A 23,050-nucleotide genomic window follows, 5' to 3' on the forward strand; every position below is an offset into this window, starting at 1 on the left:
GGGATTGCACTGAGAGAGAGAGAGACTCATTAAGCTCTCCTTGGAGGAAGGAGGAAAACTTCTTCAAGGTGGGCATACTTTACAGTATGGTTTTCAGTGACTTGGAGACAGAAAGGACTGCAGGTGCTGGAAGCTAGAGTCAAAAAATGTGGAGCTGGAAAAGCGCAGCAGGTCAGATAGCTTCCAAGGAGCAGGAATGTTAAAGCTTCAGGTCGGAACCCTTCTTCAGGACTGGCTGAGTCCTGCACAATTGTTCCAGCCCGAAATGTTGACTTTCCTGCTCCTGAGATGCTGTCTGACCAGTTGTGCTTCTCCAGCTCCATAGTTTTTGACCCTACATGGGAACAATACTGCAAATTGCCCTCCAAACCACTCACAGTCCTGACTTGGAACTATATCATCATTCTTTCATTGTCACTGGGTCAAAATTCTGGAATTCCCTCCCTACGTGCTTTATGGGTTTACCTACTGCATATGGACTGCAATGGTTCAATAAGGCAGCTTGCTGCCATCTTCTCAAGGACAATTATGGATGCACAATGAATGCTGAACTGCCAGTGACGCCCACATCTCATGAATGAATTAACAAAAACATAGAGGTGCTGAATTTTTAGTGTTCTCCTATCAGAGGGCTGTGGGTTGAATATATTCAAGACAGATTGCTAGATTTCAAGATATTAAAAATATCAAGAGATATGGGTAGGGCAGGAAAATGGTTTTGTAGAAGAAAGTCAACCATTATCTAGTTGTATGGTGGAGCAGGTTCAATGAGATGAATGGCCTATTCTTGCTCCTCTTCTCTGAGTGCTTTTTAGCCTTCACTGTACCAAGGAAAACAACTGTAGCATCTGTAGTCTGGCAAATAGCTTTACTGCCTTTCTCTGAAAGCATAGGTAGAATTATGAAGTAGTTACTATATAGATGAAGGCCATTTGTCATGTCAAATCCTTACTACTTCTCTGCAAAAGTACTTGAGCTAGTCTTACGCCCATCCTTTTCTGTGTGATTCTACAAGACGTTATTCTAATAAGTTTCTTCTGTACCATCCCACAAGGCCTTAACCTTCCTAAAGTTGGATGCCCAGAATTAGATGCACTACAGCAGCTGTGGAAAAAACTGATTCTTAATAAAAATTTTTCATAGGTTCCTGGGTTTTGTTGAAATGTTGCAACCTGAAATGTTGGGCAAGACTTTTGCTCCTAGACTGGTGGGGCTGTGGCAGATAGGACAAATAATTGGACAAGTTAGCACTGTCAAAGATACCTGACCACTTTCTGCCACCTTGGCAGTTGAGTTATGAATGGGAATGTTCATGCGTGTTCTTTTCAACCTGATATAATAAAGATCCCTAAATGCTCAATTAACTGCTACTTAACCGATTACCATCCTATTTACCTGCCTTCCCAGATGAAGGGTCTAGGCCCGAAACGTCAGCCTTCCTGCTCCTATGATACTGCTTGGCCTGCTGTGTTCATCCAACTCTACACCTTGTTATCTTAGGTAAGAAAGTGGCTGCCCTCCCAGCGTAGCTTGACTGCTAGGTTAAACAGGGTCCTGCATTTCCTCAATCTGGAGTAGTTGAATGTGTGAATGAGAGACACAGAAATGGCTGCTGAAAGCCAACCATCTGCACTTGCCTTGGATAACCCCCTCACCTTGCAATCTCACAAAACAATAAAATCCATCTACCTTTCTCGCTGTGGCAGCCTTAGTTTCTAGGACCATTCATTGTTCCAGATCTGATTATACAGCAGCTTTCGGTGGGCTGGGACATCAGTGTTGAGGCTTGTGTACAGCAACAATGTTGCCAGTCAGTTCTTAAGTGGCTGATTAGAGCTTAATCTAGTAGGCTTTCCTGTCAGTGGGGACAAGCATTCGCTGCCCTTGAAGTTACGTGACCCATACTTAGTTTGGAGAACACGAAATCCAGGCTGTTGACCCATTTTCTCCCTCCATAGCTGCTGCTAGACTGAATTTTCACTGCATTTTGTTTTGTTTTTCCTGAATTTTGTGCTCTGTTCCTCTAGTATAATGACCAGGATCCCATATCTTTATTAACTGATTTTTTTTTACATTTTGTGCCCTCTTAAAAGATTTACACACAAACATCCAAGGTCTCTCTTACATCCTTTTAACATTGTACTATGTATTCTCTATGGCAAACCAACAGGCATCAGTTAGTTCAATTTGCTGGAATGCAAAGCAGAGTAATGCCAACAGTGTAGCTTCAGTTCCCACACCAGCTAAGGTACCATGAAGATTCCACATTCTCAACCTTGCCCTTCCTGAGATTTCGAAACCCTCAGGACAAACTTGCCACTAGTCGTCACTCTAATGAGACAGCAGCCCTATGGTCCTTTGGGACCATGTCTGTCTATATGTTCTCTTTCCTCATTTTTTTTTGCAGAAGTAACTTCTGTATTGAATATCGTCTGCTGTGTTTGCACTTTGCACCAGCTTATCCATCCAAGCTATCATCCATCTTCCCTTCTGTTTACTCACTTGTAATTTGTGTCATCTGCAGATTTCAAAGTTGTTCCTTATATCCTCTCCCATCCAAATTGTATGCCAAAAAAATGGCAGTGATCCTAGTACTTTGAGAATGCTGGCTGTGTATCTACTTTCAATCTGAAAAGTGGCCATTCACTACAACTCTGATTTCTATTCTTTAGCTAATTCCATATCTGTGTGTTTAACTGCCCTTTGTAATGAGTGAGCTTCAAATTTGCTAGCAAACCTAACGTGATATTTTCCCAGATGACTTTTGAAAATCCATTTCATAATGTGCATTGGCTTCATCCGCCCTCTCTACAACATCGTCAAAAACTGAATCAAGTCACAATTTGCACTTCACAAATCTCTGCTAGACCCCTTATCAGACCACATTTGTTTGAACGGTTGTTAATTTTCTCCTGTATTACTGTTTCTTAAAACATAACTACTACATTAATCTGACTGGCCTATTTTCAACAGACTTATCCTTCGCTGCTAGTTTGAATAAGGGTGCAGTTCTCTCATGGTCCTTCTATTTCTCAGTTGGAATCATAGAATGCCTACAGTGCAGATAGAGGTAATTTAGCCCATTGAGTCCACACCGACCCTCCAAAGAGCATCCCACCCAAACCTGCCCTATCCCTATAACTCCGTAACATAGCTAATCCACTCAACCTGCACATCCCTGGACATTATGAAGCAATTTAACATGGCCAATTCTCCTAACCTGAACATCTTTGGACTGTGGAAGGAAGCCTGAGCACATGGTGGAAACCCATGCAGACACGGGGAGAACGTACAAATTCCACACAGGCAGTCACCCAAGGGTGGAATCGAACCTGGCGCTGTGAGGCAGCAGTGCTAACTACTGTGCCACCGTGCTGTCACAAATTCTACATCCAAAAACATATCAGTTTTCATACGTATGCTAATGACATGCAGCTCAACTACACTATGACCTGTCACCTCCTCCACTGTTGCTAACTTATCAAACTGTTTGACCCAAGTGGGAAGTCTAAAACTGCTGTCTTTGATTTCCAAAAAAACTCTGTCCCCCAACTACTGAGTCCATCCCTCTCCCAGACAATTGCCTGAATCTTAATCAAGACTGTTCACATTTATCCTGGAGATTAGCTTATGATCAAATATCTGCACCAACATGAAGACCACCTATTTTCAACTCCAAAATATAATCCAACTTCACCTCACCTCATCTGCTACCAAAACCTTAATCGATTTCTGTTAGACATGACTATTCCAATACACTCCTGCTAAATTCTATCCTCCTTAAACTTGAGGTCTTTCGAAACTCTGCTGCTCATGAACTCAGACTTGTGCCAAGTTGCATCATAACTGGGCTCACTGACTTACAGTAGCACCTTGATTTTAAAAAAAGTTTCTGTTTTGTTTTCTAATCCCTCCAAGTCCATACCTCTCCTTATTTCTGTAAACTTCTCTAGTCTTAGAACCTTTTCACATATCTGCATTCATCTAATTCTGACATTCTTACTTTGCTTTTAACTGTTCCAATAAAAAAAATGCAAGGGAACAAAGTTGCTGATGGGAGTAGTTTGTAGCTCTCTTAATGTTGGCTGTACTATAGGACTGAGTATACATCAATAAATAATGAGACCTTATATAAAAGGTACTGCAATAATCATGCAGCAGTTTTTAAGTTTTTCACAGATTGGATGAATTAAACTGTTGAGATAGCCCTGAAGGTGAAGTCACATATGTATTTGGGACAATTTCGTGAAACAAATCAACCAGCGAACAGGCTACTTTAGAATTTTTAACATGCGTTAAGACAATATTGAATGATAGTCTCACAGTAACAAGTCTTCAGCTCAGAATGATCATAATTTAACATTGAGTTTGAGAGTGAAAAACTTTGTTCTAAAACTGGTGCCATAAATTTAAATGAAGGAAATTACAAAGCTAAGAAAACAGATTTGGCTACAATAGACTATCGAGGATGCAAATACCTCAGCAAGGGGCCCGGCAATCTCTTCCCTCACTTCCCACAGAGTTCTACGGTACACCTGATCAGGTGCTGGGGATTTATCTACCTTTATGCATTTTAAGACCTTCAGCACCTCCTGCTCTGTAATATGGACATTTTTCAAGATGTCGCTATTTATTTCCTCACATTCTCTATCTTTCATATCTTTCTCCACAGTGAACATGTATGCAAAATGCTCGTTTAATATCTCACCCATCTCCTGCGATTCCACACGTAGGTGGCCTTGCTGATCTTTAAGGGGCCCTATTCTCGCTGTAGTTACTCTTTTGTCCTTAACGTATTTACAGAATCCTTTTGGATTCACCTTAACCCTATTTGCCAAAGTTACTTCATGTCCCCTTTTTTCCCTCCAGATTTCCCACTTAAGTATACTTCTACTGTTTTTATACTCTTCTAGGGTTTCACTCGATCCCTGTTGTCTATACCTGACATATGCTTCCTTACATCGAGTATTTCCTACACCTGCCAACCTTGCCCTTCACCCTAACAGGAACATGCTGTCTCTGGACTCTCGTTATCTCATTTTTGAAGGCTTCCCATTTTCCAGCCGTCCTTTTACTTGCAAATGTCTGCCCACAATCAACTTTTGAAAGTTCTTGCGTAATATCATTAAAATTGACCTTCCTCCAATTTAGAACTTTAATCTTTAGATCCATTCTATCCTTTTCCATCACTATTTTAAAACTAATAGAATTATGGTCACTGGCCCCAAAGTGCTCCCCCTCTGACACCTCAGTCACCTGCATGCCTTATTTCCCAAGAGTAGATCAAGTTTTGCACTTTCTCTAGGTACATCTACATACTGAATCAGAGAATTTTCTTTTACACACTTAACAAATTCCTCTCCATCCAAGTCTTTTACACTATTGCAATCCCAGCCTATGTTTGGAAAGTTAAAATCTCCTACCATAACCACGCTTTATTCTTGCAGATAACTGAGATCTCCTTACAAATTTGTTTCTCAATTTCCCACTGACTATTGGGAGGTCTATAGTACAATCCCAATAAGGTAATCAACCCATTCTTATTTCTCAGTTCCACCCAAATAACTTCCCTGGATATATTCCAGGGAATACAGCAGGTAGATAGGATAGTGAAGAAGGCGTTTGATATGCTTGCCTTTATTGGTCAATGCATTGAGTATGGGAGTTGGGAGATCATGTTGCAGCTGTACAGGATATTGGTTCAACCACTTTTGGAGTAATGCACGCAATTCTGATTGCCCTCATATAGGAAGAATGTGTGAATCTAGAAAGGGTTCAGAAAAGATTTATGAGGAGGTTGCCGGAGTTGGAGGGTTTGAGCTATTTTCCTTGGAGCATTGGAGGCTGAGGGGTGAGCTCATAAGGGTTTATAAAATCATGAGTCATGGATAGGGTAAATAGGCAAGGTCTTTTCTCCAGGGTAGGGGAGTTCAAAACTAGAAGGCATAGGTTTAAGGTGAGAGGGGAATATTTTCTTTGAGAGGGTGGTGTGTGTATGGAATGACCTGCCAGAGGAATTCATGGAGGCTGATATGATTACCGTTTAAAAGGCATCTAGATGGGTATATGAATAGGAAGGGTTTAGAGGGATATGGGCTAAATGTTGGCAAATGGGACTAGATTTATATAGGATATTTGGTTGGCGTGGATGTGTTGAACTGAAGGATCTGTTTCCGTGCTGTATATCTCTGTGACTAGGTAAATAGGTGAAAAGCTGCGCAGTGGTAGACATTTAAAGAAGATATTTGGAGAAGATACTGAGGGACAGGATATATTTTTACCAGGATGTTGCCTGGAATGGAGGGAAGGTCTTACGAGGAAAGGTTGAGAGAGCTAGGGCTTTTCTCTTTAGAATGACAAAGGATGAGAGGTGACTTGACAGATGTGTACAAAATGATCAGAGGTATAGATGGAGTAGACAGCCAGAGACTTTTTCCTAGGGTGGAGGTAGCTATTATGAGGGGGCATAGTTTGAAAGTGAGTGGAGATAGATATAGGGGAGATCTCAGAGGTAGGTTCTTTACTCAGAGAGTGGTCGGGGCGTTGAATGCATTGCCGGAGAGGATAGTGGAGTCGGCCTCATTAGGGGCATTTACGCGGCTATTAGATAGACATATAGATGATAGTATAAGGTAGGGGTGGAGGTCACATAGACCTTAGGTTTAGGGTAAAAGTTTGGCACAACATCGTGGGCTAAAGGGCCTGTACTGTGCTGTATTGTTCTATATTCTATGTTCTATGTTCTATATGCACATTTAGAAGAAAATGGACTAGTTAGTGACAAGCAACATGGTTTCATACGGGGAAAGTCATATCTCATCAGCCTGATTAAAGTTTTTGAAAAAGTGACAAAGATAATTGAAGAGGGAAGAGATGTGAATGTAGTTTATATGGACTTTAGTAAGGCATTTGATAAAGTCCCACATGGCAGATTGGTATAAAAACGAAAATCACATGGGATTCCGGGTGGGCTGGCTTGATGGATACAAAGCTGGCTTGGTCATAGAAAACAGACGGTAGCGGTGGAAGGGTATTTTTCAGAATGGAGACTGGTAACCAGTGGTCTTCCACGGGGATCAGCCTTAGGTCCTCTGTTGTTTGTAGTAGATATGAATGATCTGGAGGAAAATGTGGGTGGTCTGATTAATAAGTTTGCAGATGACTCAAAGATTGGTGGAGTTGCTGGTCGTGCCAGCAATTGTGAAAGGATACAACAGGATATAGATAGATTGGCAACTTGGGCACAGAAATGGCAGATGGAGTTTAATCCAGAAAAATGTGAGGTGATGCATTTTGGAGGATCAATTTAGGTGTGAATGATACTGTTAGTGGCAGAACCGTTATGAACATTAACATACAACAAATCTGGTTATGCAGGTCCACAGTTCCCTAAAAGTGGCAACACAGGTGGCCAAAGTGATTAAAAAGGCATATGGCATGCTTGCCTTCATCAGCTGGGGCATGGAGTACAAGAGTTGGCAAAACATATTGCAGCTATGTAAAACCCTTGTTAGGCCGCATTTGGACTATTGTGTGCAGTTTTGGTTGCCACATTATCAGAAGGACGTGGAAGCTTTGGAGAGAGTGCAGAGAAGGCTCACCAGGATATTGCCCGGTCTTGAGGGCATTGGCTATGAAGAAAGGTTAAGAAGACTAGGATTGTTTTCACTGGAAAGATGATGGCTGAGAGGAGACCTGATAGAGGTCTACAAAATTATGAGAGGTATAGCTAGGGTGAATAGTCAGAGGCTTTTTCCCAGGGTTGAAGTTCCAATTACAAGGGGGCATGGATTCAAACTGAGAGTGTGAAAGTTTAAGGGATATGTGCAAGGAAAGTTTTTTAATGCAGAGAGTGGTAGGAGCCTGGAATGCACTGCCAGAGGAGATGGTGGAAGCAGGCACATGGCGACATTTGAGAGGTGCCTGGATGGTTACATGAATAGAGAGGGAATAGAGCGATATGGACCGAATAAGGGCAGAAGGTTTGGTTTTTAGTTTAGTCAGGGCATAATGATCAGAACAGGCTTGGATGGCCAAAGGGCCTGTTTCTGTGCCGTACTTCTATTTTGTTCTTTTGTTCTATAAATAATAATTCTCAATGAAAATATATTGAGAAAGGAAGACTACAGCAGAAGGATGCACCATCAGTGGCTCACTAAGGGACTTAAGTATGGTATCAAATTGAAAAAAAATGCACACAATGCTGGGAGAATTAATGGTTGGCTAAGGATTAGGATTGTCTTAGAAATTAGCAAAGGAGACTGATCAAATATCAGGGAGAAAGAAATTAGTGTGGGAGAAAACAGCAAGAAGTATAAAGGGGATAACAAGTTGTAGAGCTGGATGAACACAGCAGGCCAAGCAGCTTCAGAGGAGCAGGAAAGCTGATGTTTTGGGCCTAGACCCTTCTTCAAAAACTGACAATGTGATTCTCCAAATATATAAAAAGGAGAGTAGCTAAAGTAAACATTGTCTCCTTAGAGGATGAGTCTAGGGAATTAACAAAGAGAAACAAAGACATGGCAGAGATTTTGGACAAGTACTCTATATCTGTCTTCATTGTAGAAGAAGCAAATGCATACCTAGAATAGTAAAACATCAAGAGACTAAAAGGAAGGAGGAGCTTGAAACAATCAATTTTCTGAGACACAAAAAAAAGGTGTATTAATGGCTGACAAGTCCCTTGGATCTGATTGCCTGTACTCAAGCGTCTTAAAAAAGATTTGACTGCATCATGGATATATTAGTTGTAACACGCTTAAATACTGGAAAGGACCCAACAAATTGGAAATCTGCAAATAGAGCACTTAAATTTAAGAAAGGAAGGTAACAGAAATCAGGAAGCTCTAGGTCAGTAAGTCTGTTAATTGCAAAATGCTGGAATCCCTTAATTAAGAATCTGGCAAGACATTGAGAAAATCAAACTGCAATCAAGTAAACTTTAGATGGTTGAATGAAAAATGCAGTGATTGGAATGATGTCTGACAGGTGGACAAATAGAATATGAATTCCCTGATTGGGGCTGTTAATTTGATCCAATCAGGGAGCCCTAGTTGACAGATAAAAAGGGAAGTGTCAGAGGTTCTGCTCATTCTGAGAGTTGTGTTTTAGGAAGTTGGCTTAGTGTCAAGGAGTCCCCATGTGCAGCTAAAAGTAGATGTGGTGGAGTTGTTTCAGTGATGATGAGAGAAAAGTACATTCCTGAAGAAGTTCACTGTCAACAGTTGTCTTGGACTTGTGGTAAGCATTTCTGATACCATGCTGTTATTTGTGAAGCTTGACTCATTTGATTCTGTTGTTGAAGTGGGGTTAGTATGTGGAAAAATGTGTATTTTTTCTGGGCAAATGCAATTCCCTGGACAGGGCTTGTGACCTGTAGTGTTTTATAAATAACCTGTGTAAATAGTGTTCAATAGAATCCCAAGGTATTCTATACATCCTTTAAAAACAGGAAGATACCTAGGGAGAAGGTTGGATCACTCAAGGATGAAGGAGGGAATCTATTGAGGCTCTGTCAGTATCCCCACAAGAAAAGTCTGGAGGATAATGAGATTAGTATGGAGTGTGCTAATATGTAAAGGTATAAAGATCAGGAATAAAGTGGTGTTGGGCCTTTTTGAAGAGAATTAAGGTAGATAAGTGTCCAGGGCCTGATGGTATCAATCCAATGTTAAGCTAGGTGAGAGGAGATTCTTGTGGCCTTGACCAAGATCTTTGTTACACTCTCTCTCTACTGGAGAGATCCCAGAGGACTAGTGTAGCTAATCTTCTCTCCTTTCAAGAAGGGGAATAGGATAATGCAAGAAACTACATACACTGGTAAGTCTCCCATTGGTGGTTGGGAAGCTATTGGAGTGAATCCTTGGATAGGGTTCACATGCATTTGGCAAAGCATAGCCTAATTAGGGACAGTCAGCATGACTTTGTGGGGGGGCATGTTATGTCTTACTAATGTGATCATCTTTGTTACCACCTTCGCAATGACACTTGAGAAGTAGCTGTTGTCTATGTAGACTGTAGTAAGCCTTTAAGGTCCTTCATGGTAAGCTCATCCAGAAGCTGAAGATGCATGGGATCCATGGTGACTTGGCCACTTGGATTCAGATTTGGCTTCACCATTCCAACACTATATGGGCTTTTACTGGCTGGAGCTCCATGACTAGTGCTAGTTGACAGAGATCCATACTGGACTTCTGTTTGTAATTGTGTAGAAATTACTTGGATGAAAATGTAGATGGGTGGATTAGTAAGTGTGCAGATAATACAAAATTGGAGTTGTGACTAGTGTAGGAGGTTGTCAAGGATACAGCAGGATATAGATCAGTTGCAGATAGTGTTTAATCCATGTGAGGTACTGTACTTTGGGAGATCAAATTAAGGAAAAGTATATAGTTAATGGCAAGATGTTGAACAGTGATGTACAGTGGAACCTTGGGGTTCAAGTCAAGCTCCATAAGTGGCCATGCAAGTAGATAGGGTGGTAAAGAAGTCAGGGGATTGAGTACAAAAGTCAAGATGTCACTTTGCAGCTTCATAAAATTTTGGTTGGGCCACCCTTAAAGTATTGAGTTCAGTTCTGCTTTATTTTTGGGAAGGATGTGGAAGCTTTAGAGAGGGTGCAGGAGAATTTTACCCTCTAATCTAGGTAGTAACCTAGTATGAGCTTGTAAGGAGAGGCTAGAGAACTGTTTTGAGGCTTTGGGAGACTTCTTTAAAATTTGAGATGCATTGGTAGGGTTGACAGTCAGAACCTTTCCTAGGGTTGCACTATATAACACTAGGTGTGCATTTAAGGTGAGGGAGAAATATCAAAGATGAGGCCAGGTTTTTCATGTTGTCAGGGATAGTGGTGAGGGCAGATGATAGCAGCATTTAAGGAACTTTAGATAAGCACACCCAAATGCAAGGAATGGAGGGATCTGGACTAAGGACAGGCAAAAGACTAGTTTAATTTGGTACAGAGATAGTAGGAACTAATGCTAGAGAATCTGAGATAAGGTGTAGAGCTGGATGAACACAGCAGGCTGAGCAGGAAAGCTGATGTTTTGGGTCAAGACCTTCCTTCAGAAAAATGAAGGGTCTCGACCCAAAACGTCAGCTTTCCTGCTCCTGATGCTGCTTGGCCTGCTGTATTCATCCAGCTCTAAATATTGTTATCTTGGCTTAATTTGGTGACATGTTTGCCATAACACTGCAGACCAAGGAGTCTATTCCTGTGTACTAGTCTGTTCTAGAAGTGGAGCATATGAGCTGCAGGATATTCTGATGGAAGCTGACACTGTTGCCAATCTAGTTGAACATGGGGAACACCACTTGAATGCAGGCAATTGCATAGTCTCATTCAAGACATACCCTGAATGGAGCAACTCTTGGTTACCCCCACAGCAAAAAAACTAAGCCAAGCCTTGACCAAATGGCTAAAACTTTTGTTTAGGATCTGGACCTGCAAGCCATTTTAGCTTCTCCCAGTAGGTGGACTTGACCACAAGAATCCAAGACCTCAATTGAGTAAGAACTCATAGGCTGCTGTACAAGAGTGCACACCCTGGAATTTCCATCTCCATCTGGTTTGGCACAATTTAATTTTTTCTAATTTAAATGTTGCTAAACGATTCAAATAGTCACCTGGTTCTAATGGAGGTCAATACCAGTACAGCATTTCAGTGATTGCAGAACCACTCTCTATGCAAACTTCTCAAGTTTGCAGAAGAGTTTGGCTAGACTGAGAACCTAAAGCAGTGAGCCTTTATAGATTTAAGGGTACAATTTTGGTTCTCCTCAAGAAGCTGGCCCTTTTATTACTGCTTGCAATAAAAGACTGGGTCCCAACTTGATGGAGCAAATGTGTTGAGAAAGAATCACCTAGATTGGTGCTCACTTTTAATTAGAAAATGGCTGAGTAAAGATCTAACTAAATACCCAGAGGCTTTTCAGAAGGAGCCAAGACCACCTTGTATATAGACTCAAGAAGCAATTCCATGATTCTGCAAGGTCCACTGTCATTTGTCTTGTGTGCAAAAGTAGAGATAGAAATTAGGCTGAAAAGTGAAGGTATCAAACTGATCAAGTTTGCAGAATAGGCAGCATTGGTTGTACAAATTGTAAGGCCTGACAGGTTGGTGCACTTGAGTTTTCTAAACAAAAGGTAAACTCTTGTAGCTGGATAAATGTCTAATCCCTCAAAGGATTTTCTGGCAAAGTTGGCAGGGGCTCTGTACTTTGTCTGTGCATACTTGCAATTGTGGTTAAATGAGCATTCCTAGAAGTACACTTCAATTTGTACCCACAAGTGTTTTGTAACAATGAGACTGACAACAGCCCAAAGGGCAATCTCCACAAATAGTGGAAGATGGATGGCACTTTACAAGGACTACCCCAGGTTGCCATTTATCTAGATGATGCCCTAATAACAGGGAAGACCAATCAGTGAATAAAGGCAACTAAATGTTCCCTGGCTCCCACATCCACACCAGAGCCTAGATCTTTCCTTGGAGCTCATGAATTATTATGGAAAGTTCATGCATAATCTAGTCTCCATCTTGGCACCTTGCATCAACTCTTAAAGGGTCAGCCTTGGAAATGTCACATAGCCAAGCTCTAGCTTTCAGATGATAGCTGTTTTTCCCATAAGGTGTTGGGATCATGGTGTGTAAGTGAGATCTAGTACTGACATGTGATGTCTCCTTGTATGGCATTGGCATAGTATTAGCTCAAGTGGCTTAATGGCAAAGAATGCCCAAGTGTCCAGGACTTTTGCTAATGCTGAGTATAAATTTGCCCAGAAAGAACCAAGAATTGGCAGTCAGATTTGGAGTAGGTAAGTTCACCTGAATCTTCATGGACATAATTTTTTTAAAAATAATAACAGATCAGAAACCCCTGCCAGGTATACTTGGAGGACAAGACATTACTGCCCATAGCTTCAGGCTGAATTCAGCAGTGAGCTCTAATATTAAATGTGTAATTCTAAGTTTGAACTTTGGAGGCCAAACAGCAAATGCAGATGTATTGAGCTGCATTGGCAGATATACTATGGGTGGCACTACCACTGGAGAAGTCTAATAGTTTTAAATTTTCTGGGCACCCTTCCAGGCATAGCTGAAAATGTGACTTTAGACACAGGAAGAACTGGCCCTGGCAAAAATCCACCATCTGGTGGTGATGGGGGTAACTGAAGGCAAACAAATCTTCTTTTGGACCTGGAGTGACCAGATCACAGCAGAGGACAGCATATTGGGAATAAGAGTGATTGTCCTGAGCTAGCGTCACTGCCAGACATTGGCTGGACTCCACCAGGGTAATCCAGGGGTTTCTAAAATGAAGATGTTGGTGAGGTTGTCTGGTAGCTGGGATTGGATGCAGACATAGCTACATTGGGCAATTCCCAGAATGCCACCAAGGACCAATTACTACCAGCAGCTACCCCACATGGCCAGGTAAACCTGGACTTGGTTACACATGATCTTGTAGGTCCTTTCATGGGCTCAATGTTCTTGTTCATCTGTGGATGCCCACTCAGTGGCTGGACATGCAGAGTTCATTCATCAAACACAAGGATGACTACATAAAAACTACATGCATTTTTTTGCAATACATTGACTCCTAAAAGTGGTGGTCACAGAAAACAGATGATGGAAGCATGGGCAGAATGTCCAGAGTTTAATCTGGACAAATGACTAACTTCAAAAACAAGTCAAAGAACAGTGGAAACTATGCAGTGAATGGCAGAACTCTGGAGTATTGATATGCAGAGATCTGGGTATGTAGAATCACAGATCACCAAAGATGGCAGTGCAGGTAGATTAGTATAAAAGGCCTATGGCATGCTCACTTACATTAGAAGGGCATTGAGTATAAGGTAGACAAGTTATGCTGCACCTTCATAGAACTTTAGTTGGGCCATAATTGGAATATTGCATACAGCTCTGGTCACCACTCTCTCCAAAGGATGTGGACACTTTGGAGAGGGTACAGAAAAGGTCCACCTGGATGTTTCCAGGGTGGAGGGGTCTTTATTAAGGGACATAGGTTCAAAGTGCAAGGTGGGGGGATAATTTTGAGATGTGAAAAACATGCCACATGGTGAGTGTTTGGAACCACCTGCCAGAGGAGGTGGTGGAAGCAGACTAACAGCATACAAGAAACACCTAGATGAATACATAGATAGGAAGGGAATAGAAGGATACAGATCTTGTAAGTGAAGATATTTTTAATGTGAAAGGGCAGTGTCAGCACTGGCTTGGAGGCTGAATGACCTGTTCCTGTGCTGTATTACTTTGTTCCTTAGAACACTCCAATTCCTTGCCAATAAGTGAAGTCAAATTGTATTTGTCATGTACAGACAGCTTCATACCATCCATCAAAGTATGGACTGATCTTTCTGCCAGAACTTTGAAGGCAAGCTTAGTGAAACAACCAAATATCATTAGATAGGAACCAGGGCAGCTTGCTATTTGATCATAGTTCCATTCCCTTGTGCAACTAAAGGCTACATCCAGCAGAGTTGCTGATGGGAAGATTTAACCTGGTGCAATCTTGTGTTCCTAGACATTAGTGAAATGGTATCAGGAATGCCAGTGCTGCCCACTTGGTGGTGGGGGCAGGTGGTCAGCAATGGTAACACCATTGAATATCAAGGAGTGGAGGTTAGCTTGTCAATTCTTGTCTGATGGCTGCAGGTTTAGATGGGATTTGAGGATAAGACTTTTCTTGAGGGTGCTGGGGTCTGGAATAACTTCTTAGATTCTGTCAAACATTGAAGATAGCCCAGAATCTGGGATGGATAATCTTCCACATCTGAAGAAGAAAATGAATTTCTTCCAGAGATGCTCTGATGAAAGAGGCAAGTTACTGTCTATTACACTCCACCTGTATCAGAGGCAGAGTTGGAGTAACTGGAACCAGTGCTAAAATGCCCAGGGAGCTACAAACAAAACATCCCTCCTGAGCCAAGTACATAGGCTGTAGTAATTATAATGAGATCAGCCAGGTGGACCTCCATATCAGTCCCCTGATTGGGGCTGTTAATCTGTTCCAATTACAGAGCCCTGGCTGAGATATGCTGAAGTGTTAAAGGTTCTGCTTGCTTGGCTAGATCAGTGTCAGAACTCTCCACATGTAACTTATGGGTGACTTGATGATGGGATACCAGCTGAGTTAATTCAAAAAGGAAATTGTTACTTTAATGCTTGTAACAGACAAAAAAAGTGGCCAAGAGGTGTGGTCTTTATTCTATTGTGAGAAACCAGTAGGCAAAATTTGTAGATAGTAGATTATGGAAAATTCTTTTTGTACTCTTGTGTCTACATCAATATTATTTAAATATTCTAAAAATGGAGAATCCTGTACTTTGCAAGTATCAAAAATGCAGGCAGGTACTGCAAGTAATAAAGATAGCATGGTTTTAAAAACTTCTCTGGAACATTGGCCTCACTGACCATTACATCTTACCACCAATTCCTAATTCACCTTGAAGGTGGTGATGACAGCTGCTTGAACCACTGCAGGCCATCTATAGTAGGCAGACCTACAGTGCTATTAGGGAGGAAGTCTCAATTTCCTTTTAGCAGTGAAGGAAAGGCATTATATTTCCAACTCAGGCTGGTGAGTAGCTTGGAGGGGAGCTTACAGGTGGTGGTGTCCCCTTGTATCTCCTGCCCTTGTCCTTCACTATAGAAGTGACTGTGGGCTTCAAAGGCATTGTGTTCAGATCTTTGACAAACTTCTGCGGTGCATCTTGCATTTTATCTACACTGCTGCTACTTGCCATCCAGTGAAGGATGCTTGTGGATGTGGTGTCAAACAGGCTGCCTTGTCCTAGATGTGTCAAGCTGCTTGAACACTTTGAGCTGCTCTCATCCAGGCACAGGTGGAGAGTATTTCATGCCTAATTTTTCATCTTGTAGATGATGAACAGACTTTGGGGTTGGTGGGGGGTTGGAGCACAAGTCAAGAGGTGAGTTACTCATTGTAGTATTCCTAGCCTGTGACCTGATGTAGTCATTGTATATCAATGGTAACCCTCAGGATGCTGATAGTGGGGGATTTAGCAGTGGTAACACTATTGAATGTTAGTGGTGGTTAGCTTATCAGTTTTTTGCCTGGCATTTGTGGTGAGAATGTTACTGGTCACCTTGTCAGTCCAACCCTGGATATTGTACAGGTCTTGTTACAGTCAAAGCTGCTTTGGTATCTGGAGCCACAAATGCTGCTGAAATTGTGCCACCTTTGGCAAATATCCCAACTTCCCTTTGATAGATCATCATTGAATGGGTCTGAGGAACTCCTGGAGCTGAGCTGACCTCCAACAACCACAATCATCCTCCATGACTCTAACCAACAGGGTTTGTCCCTGATTCCCATTGACTCCAGTTTTGCTCAGGCTCCTTAATGCCACACTCAGTCAAATGTGGCCTTGTTGTCAAGGACTTCCTGAGGTGAAGAGAGGGATTCAGCTTTTGTCCATGTTTGGGCCAGGTCCAATCTCTGGCTCAGTCAGCAGGTTGTTGCTAAGCAGGTGCTTGAGTGCCATCAATGACACCTGTGATTGAGCAGACTGAACAATAATTGCACTAGTTGGATTTGTCCTGCTTGTGTACAGGACTTAGCTAGACTATTTTCACACTTGTCATATAGCCAACAATGTTGTAGCTATACTGGAACAGCTTAGCCAGGGGAGAAGCAAGTTCTTGAGTACATGTCTCCAGTCCTATTGCCAGAATGTAGTCAGGGCCTGTTGCTTTTGCAGTATTCAATGCCTCCAACAATTTATTGCTGAATCAAATCGCCAGTCTTCAGACATCCCTGGTGCTGGGGACCCTGAAGGTGATAGACATGGATCATCCACTTAGTATTAGTCATTCAATATGGTTCCAATTCTGCTTACCAGGGAGCAAAGTCAGTGTTAGATCCTGAGGTTCAGAACAGTCAATATGTAAACATTAACCCTGAGGCTGCTTACTGAAGCAATTTCAACTGCATGCAACTGAATGGGCAGGGGGTGGGGTGTAAAATCAGTAGTCAGTGACCTCTCTTCCCTCACCCCTGTAATTACTTGGGGGATTAACTGAAATACTATGCCATTTCTTATTCTTGAAATATCCAATGAAAAGGTAAGGAATGTACTTTTTAGGAGTCTTTAAAGCTAACTATAAAGACCAAATGAGTTTTAATCATGGCAGGCAAAACCAGCAGAGTTGGTAGTGTGACCTGTCTTTGTGGCACATGATCAATCCTACAGGCATTCTCCCAACTGTCAAAGCTTGTTCTATTTAGGAGCTTGAACAGTGTTTGGAGACATTACATTCATGTGATTCTCAGGCTTGTGAATGTAATCTCTAGAGGTGCCCATACTGCAGATGAAGGAATGAGGAACACTGGACAGAAAGGAACAGGCAATAGTGGAAGAATAAAGTCCTACTCATCACTTCCAAGTTTGGAAGCTGCTGAGTGCACTGATTTCTTGAGTGACAGGGGCAACACTCTGGCACTAAGTGGTCTGACTGTACAGGAGAAGAATAAAGGAGTATTAGGGTACTCAGTAGGGGAACAGGCAGGCCTTTCTTGGCTGCAGAAAGGACTAGGAAGTTTCCTCACTAGGGTCAAGGATGTTGCTGAAGGGGAGTGGTGAGACAGGATGTGGTACACGCTGGAATCAAAGATGTATAATAGGTGGAATGAGATGCAGTCTTGCATGAAGAGTTCAGGGAGTTGACCATTGAAGCCCTGCTTTTAATCTCTGCCATGTGCTAGTGAGTCCAAAATAGAAATGACACATGAATGTTTAAGTGCTAGGAGTATTATTACTAAAACAAGTTAAGGCTGTGGAATGACAGAATTGCAGGAGGACAAGATTGGCAATTCAATAGTGTTGTAGGGGACTTAACCCCTATTCTGCCTTAAGAGGTGATATTGCCTTACTGATTTTAAGGAGTCACCTTCTGCAGTAAGGTCAATATCTTGTTAAATGAGGCATTGTGGGTAGCATGTAGGAATAAAAAGGGATAGGCATGCTGATAGGAGTCTGTTTATAGGCATTCAGTCAGATGACTACTGAAGAGTAGACATGTAGACAATTCACCAAGCTGAGAAAATTATTCATAGCCATACAGCACAAACATTCTTCAGGCCAACCTGCATGTACTTGGCCCATAATCCCTCCAGACACTTCTTATTGATCTGATTTATCTAAATGTCTGAAATATTGAACTGTACTAGCATTCACCACTTCCTCCTGGAAATTCATTCTACACAAACCACATTTTAAACAAAAAAAGCCCCTCGTGTCCATCTTAAATCTTTTCTTCTCTCCTTTAAAAATATTGCCCCCTGTCATGAAATCCCCAAATCTAGAGAAATGACACCTGCCATTCATCTTCCTGATTTTATAAACCTCTGGCCACCCTCCACCTCCTATACTCCAGCAAAAAAGTCCTACCCCATCCAGTCACTCCCTGTAATTTAAACACTCCTTTCCCAGTAACATCCTGGTAAATCTCCTTCTGAACCTTCTCTTTAATATTGTTCTGTATAACTGGGTGACTAGAACTAGACACTACTCCAGAAGAGATCTCTCCAACATCCTGTACAACCCTGATATTAAAGGGGATCCAATTACTAGAATGCTGCTAAGGGAGCAGAAATCTTAACTTATTCAAGTGAACCTTTTAACCTGTACATAAAGCAAACCTTAACTAACAATTCTGCACTTACCTTTTGACCAACCCAACTTCACCCCCATGAAGTTATCAGCTGGGGAATACTTTGGAAGTAATTTTAGGAAGTAAGCTTTAAGAAAAAGTATAAGGACAGAAACATAGAAAATAGCTGGAGTAGGCCATATGGTCATAGCTGATTAGACAACTCACTACCCTATTCTTGCTTTGTCTCCATACACTTCCATCTCTTTAGCCTTAAGAATGATATCTAACTTGAATATTCAGTGATTTGGCTTCTGCTACTTCTAGTGGCAAAGGATTCCACAGGCTCACTTCCTCTGAAGAAATGTCTCCTTATTCTCAGTTTGGAATAGGCTATTCCACATTCTTAGACTGTGACCACTGGTTCTGGACTCATCATAGAGCATCCTTCATACCCTGTTTAGTCCCTTAGAATTTTAAAGGATCCTGTGGGATCCCCCATTCTTCAGCTCCAGTGAATATAGTCCTGAACTAATCCAATCTCTTCCTATGTTCTGGCCATCTTGGGCACAAATCTGGTAAACCTTCATTGCTCTCCATCCTCCAATCAGGAGACTGTGCACACAATGCTCCATGTGTGGTCTCAAGTTCCTGTACAACTACAGGAATACACTTGTAGTCATGATATCAAATCCTCTATGTAGGCCAGCATACAATTTAGATACTGTTGCTTGATCTGGTTAGTGAATGCAAACACTCAAAACTCTGATTTTTTTTATCAAACAAAGTCAACTGTTAGTTGACAAGTGATTCTCCTGCTCAAAAGTACCACAATCTCTCCCCCAAAACAATATTAAGTAGGATCAGTGAGTCAAGTTCAAATCACACTGGCTAGACACTAACAGGTCAACTACCAGTGTTGTGGTCTCTAGCTTCCAAGCTCAGGGCTTTTATTTCAGAAATATACTTTAACACAAAAGCAGATTTTTATGATTAATGCATATATACAGTTTGGTTCTGCACACTTGAGTTTGTTGACTTGATATGCAACACTAGTTTGACTGTCCATAAAACCAAAGACCCCTCTTACACAATATTAATCTGCCTATATTTGGCCCCTAGGAGGGTCTGATTTTAACAGAATAGACCCTCATTTAACTTCAGACCTCAAACAGTCTTTCCCCACTGTGCCTTGACAGTAGCTGCCCCAAGCTCAGTTTCTCTTTCACCTTGTGATGGTTCCCACATTGTTGGTGAGCAGAATATTTGTACCTTATTTCTCAAGGTGAGACTTGGTACCTGTACTCCATGTAGCAAGCTATCAAATCCTATCACTTCAGACATAATCTCACTATTCCAGTTGATCAGATAAGATTTTGCCTGATGAGACAAATATCTTCTTTCTGCTGTTCAGCCTGTATCTTGTGCTCATTTGATTAGTGAGTTGTCCACTTTAACCAGCATGCAATTCAATTTCTATTCTTGGTAGAATAGGAATAGTGCTGAGTTGGGATGATGCAGAGTTGTGATCTAGCTGAAGTGGACTGTTCAATTTGCCAGCACAAATTACACCAAACTTGTTCAAAACATATTTGGTTTCAGGCCCACTTTCAACATGGCTCAAAGTTTAATAGGTAGTTTAGTAGGTTATAGTCAAATGCTTATTTCTTGAATGTCTGCATTTTGTAGGTGTTGTTCCAGAAGATTATACATTATGCTGACATTACTGTTTTACTTTGGTACACTACAATAACACTGTTTGCATTGTCTATTCACAGAAACAAATTGTTTCCTGAATCAGTCATTAGGAACATCATGTATCAGATAATACAAGGTCTTGCACTTATCCATAAGCATGGTAGGTTCCTCCTAAGGTCTAAGAGGGCAATAATCCATCTAGCCATCCATGCTGTGAACAAAGGCAGCAGATGCCACCTTTGGACATAAGTAAACATTTTCAAAACCTATATCCCATTGACAGTTTTTAGGAATGTTGTGTTTTGGCAACATTTTAATCTGGCTTTTTTGAAGTTGAGCAAAATATTAATTTCCCATTTGCCCAGCTGTTTCTACTTGTAAAACTGGTAGCTTTGTCAGCAGTTATGGTCAATACCTCAGTCAGCATTAGCCTCAGGTCATGCTTAGTAATTGGATTACAACAAAAATAAACTGCCATTTGAACCACAAACTATAATCTCTAACTTCCAAGCTACTAATTTCAAACAATGAATTTGTATGAACAGCCAACAGTTCAATATCTGGGATTACATTCATTACAGAAAATGAAACACTTTGTTGTCTTTTATACTAACTAAAGTCAGATTTTAACCATATTTGAAAGTTTGAATAGCCACATGCTTCTGTTAGTCAAATCTTCTGGATTGAAGTGTTTCTTTGTTTGCTTGTTCAAGATCCAAGCATGCTTTAAGCAATGGAGGTAGACTAGGGGAGAAAGGAGGGTGGAATAACAAATTCCATTTTGATAGTCCAACATCCAATGAACTACAGAAAAGCAAAATGGTCAGCCTATGCTGCCAGTAAACTAATGGATGATTTAATAGTTATTTATAACTATGAAAGTACCTGAGTGAGAAAATAACACTTTCTTTGAATGGAGACTTAGTAGTGAGAAGCTGTCTATTTATAACTACCACAATGGATTAAAGAGGAAGTTGGTTATTTTGAAACACTAATTTTATCATGTGCTGCATGTTTGAGTCCTGTTCAGAGGAAGTATTTTGGGTTGTTGGTATTGATCAAAAAGGAAAAAAGTAGTTATCTTCTAACTTTCTCTGCTACTGAATATTGTTACAAGAGAATTTTACTGCAAATAAAGCAGGTGCAGTCCAAATCAGTGCAAGACATGATTAAGGTCTCTTCTGAAAATCTGTTCTGTAGATCAATCTCTTAATTTAGATCAAACATATAGCACCAGCTGTGATATTTTACCTGTAGACCTTTTTTATTTGCTAATACTGAATCTTGACTATTTCAAAGTAGATTTGTACCTGCTGTTTTACTTATTTTGAATGTCTGTTAGGATTTTTTCACCATGATATGGAGCCTGAAAATCTTCTGTGCATGGGTCCAGAACTTGTCAAAATAGGAGATTTTGGATTAGCCAGAGATTAGATCACATCTACCATATACAGACTACATATCCACACTATGGTAAGTCCAATTTCATAAAAGAAAACAACCTTGAATGAAGAGTCCTTGTTATCTTTCAAACAAATTTAGATATTTGGTTAATAACTCCATACCTCATGGAACTAAATCTCCAAGGATTGAGAAGTAAATGTTAAAACTAGTACTAAACTAGATATTGGTTGGTTTATTTCTCAATGGAAAAGAGCAAATTTGACTTCTAAAACATTGTACACAGGAGTACATCATTAAGCCCTTGACCTATTCATAACAAAAACAAAGAACAATACAGCATAGGAATAGGCCCTTCTGTCCACTGACTATGCCAACACATGCCTTTCTAAACTTAAGACCTTTGCTTCTACCATTTCCTTCTAATCATGACCTATTCATAACTGTCATGCTCTTTTAAATCTTGTAATTGTATCCACCTCCACCATGTTCTCCGACAACACATTCAAGCCACTGTTTCACAAAAGCTTGCCTCCCACTCCTTTTTAAACTCACCCCTTTTTACCTTGAACCTTTGTCCCCTGGTAGTTGATATTTCTACTCTGGCACCAAGATTCATCCATTCTACTCATTCCTTTCAATTTAATACACTTCTGTCAGGTCACCCCTCATCCTTCTACATTCAAGTTGACAGACATGGTTTGTTCAATCTCTTCTTCAGTAATACCCTCAACCAGGTGACATCCTAGTAAATGGTTTCTGCAATCTCTCCAAAGCCTCCACATCCTTCTGGGTAGTGTGGTGCCCTGTACACAATATTCCAAATGTAGTCTAATGTTCTATATAGCTGCAACATGACTTAGCAATTTTTCTGTTCTTTGACTGATGAATGCAAGTATGACATATGCCTTCTTGACCACCTTTTATAAACTTGTTGACACTTTCAGGGAACTGTGGATCTATACTGCCAAATCAAACACAGAACTAAAAATTACAGCACAGGAACAGGCCCTTCAGCCCTCTAAGCCTGCACTGATCCAGATCCTCTATCTAAACCTATTTTCCAAGGATCTGTATCCTTCTGCTCCCTGCCCATTCATGTATCTGTCTAGATGCATCTTAAATGACACTCATGCCTGCCTCTCCCACCTCCACTGGCAACATGTTCCAGGCACTCACCACCCTCTGCATAAGGAGCTTTCCACACATGTGGTGGGAAGCTTCTTGCTATCCACCCTGTCTATACCTCATGATTTTGTAGGCCTCAATCAGGTCCCCCCTCAACCTGTCTTTCTAATGTAATCGTAATCTAC

At 41.1% G+C, this 23,050-nt stretch overlaps 2 protein-coding genes across 2 annotated transcripts in view; both read left to right on the forward strand.

Annotated features, from left to right (window-relative positions):
• Positions 1 to 23,050, forward strand: part of LOC109927112 (glial cells missing transcription factor 2) — a 1,179,481-nt gene that overhangs the window by 367,211 nt on the left and 789,220 nt on the right. The gene's annotated exons all lie outside the window — the stretch shown is intronic.
• The window catches only part of LOC125486561 (serine/threonine-protein kinase MAK-like), a 221,916-nt gene that overhangs the window by 61,668 nt on the left and 137,198 nt on the right, over positions 1 to 23,050 (forward strand). Inside the window, 3 exon segments of the mRNA XM_048614462.1 lie at positions 20,417 to 20,496; positions 21,679 to 21,760; positions 21,762 to 21,809. Of these exon segments, the coding sequence (XP_048470419.1) occupies positions 20,417 to 20,496; positions 21,679 to 21,760; positions 21,762 to 21,809 (210 nt within the window).

Source organism: Rhincodon typus, chromosome 2, assembly GCF_021869965.1.
Source record: "Rhincodon typus isolate 14 chromosome 2, sRhiTyp1.1, whole genome shotgun sequence".
Lineage (NCBI taxonomy): Eukaryota > Metazoa > Chordata > Chondrichthyes > Orectolobiformes > Rhincodontidae > Rhincodon > Rhincodon typus.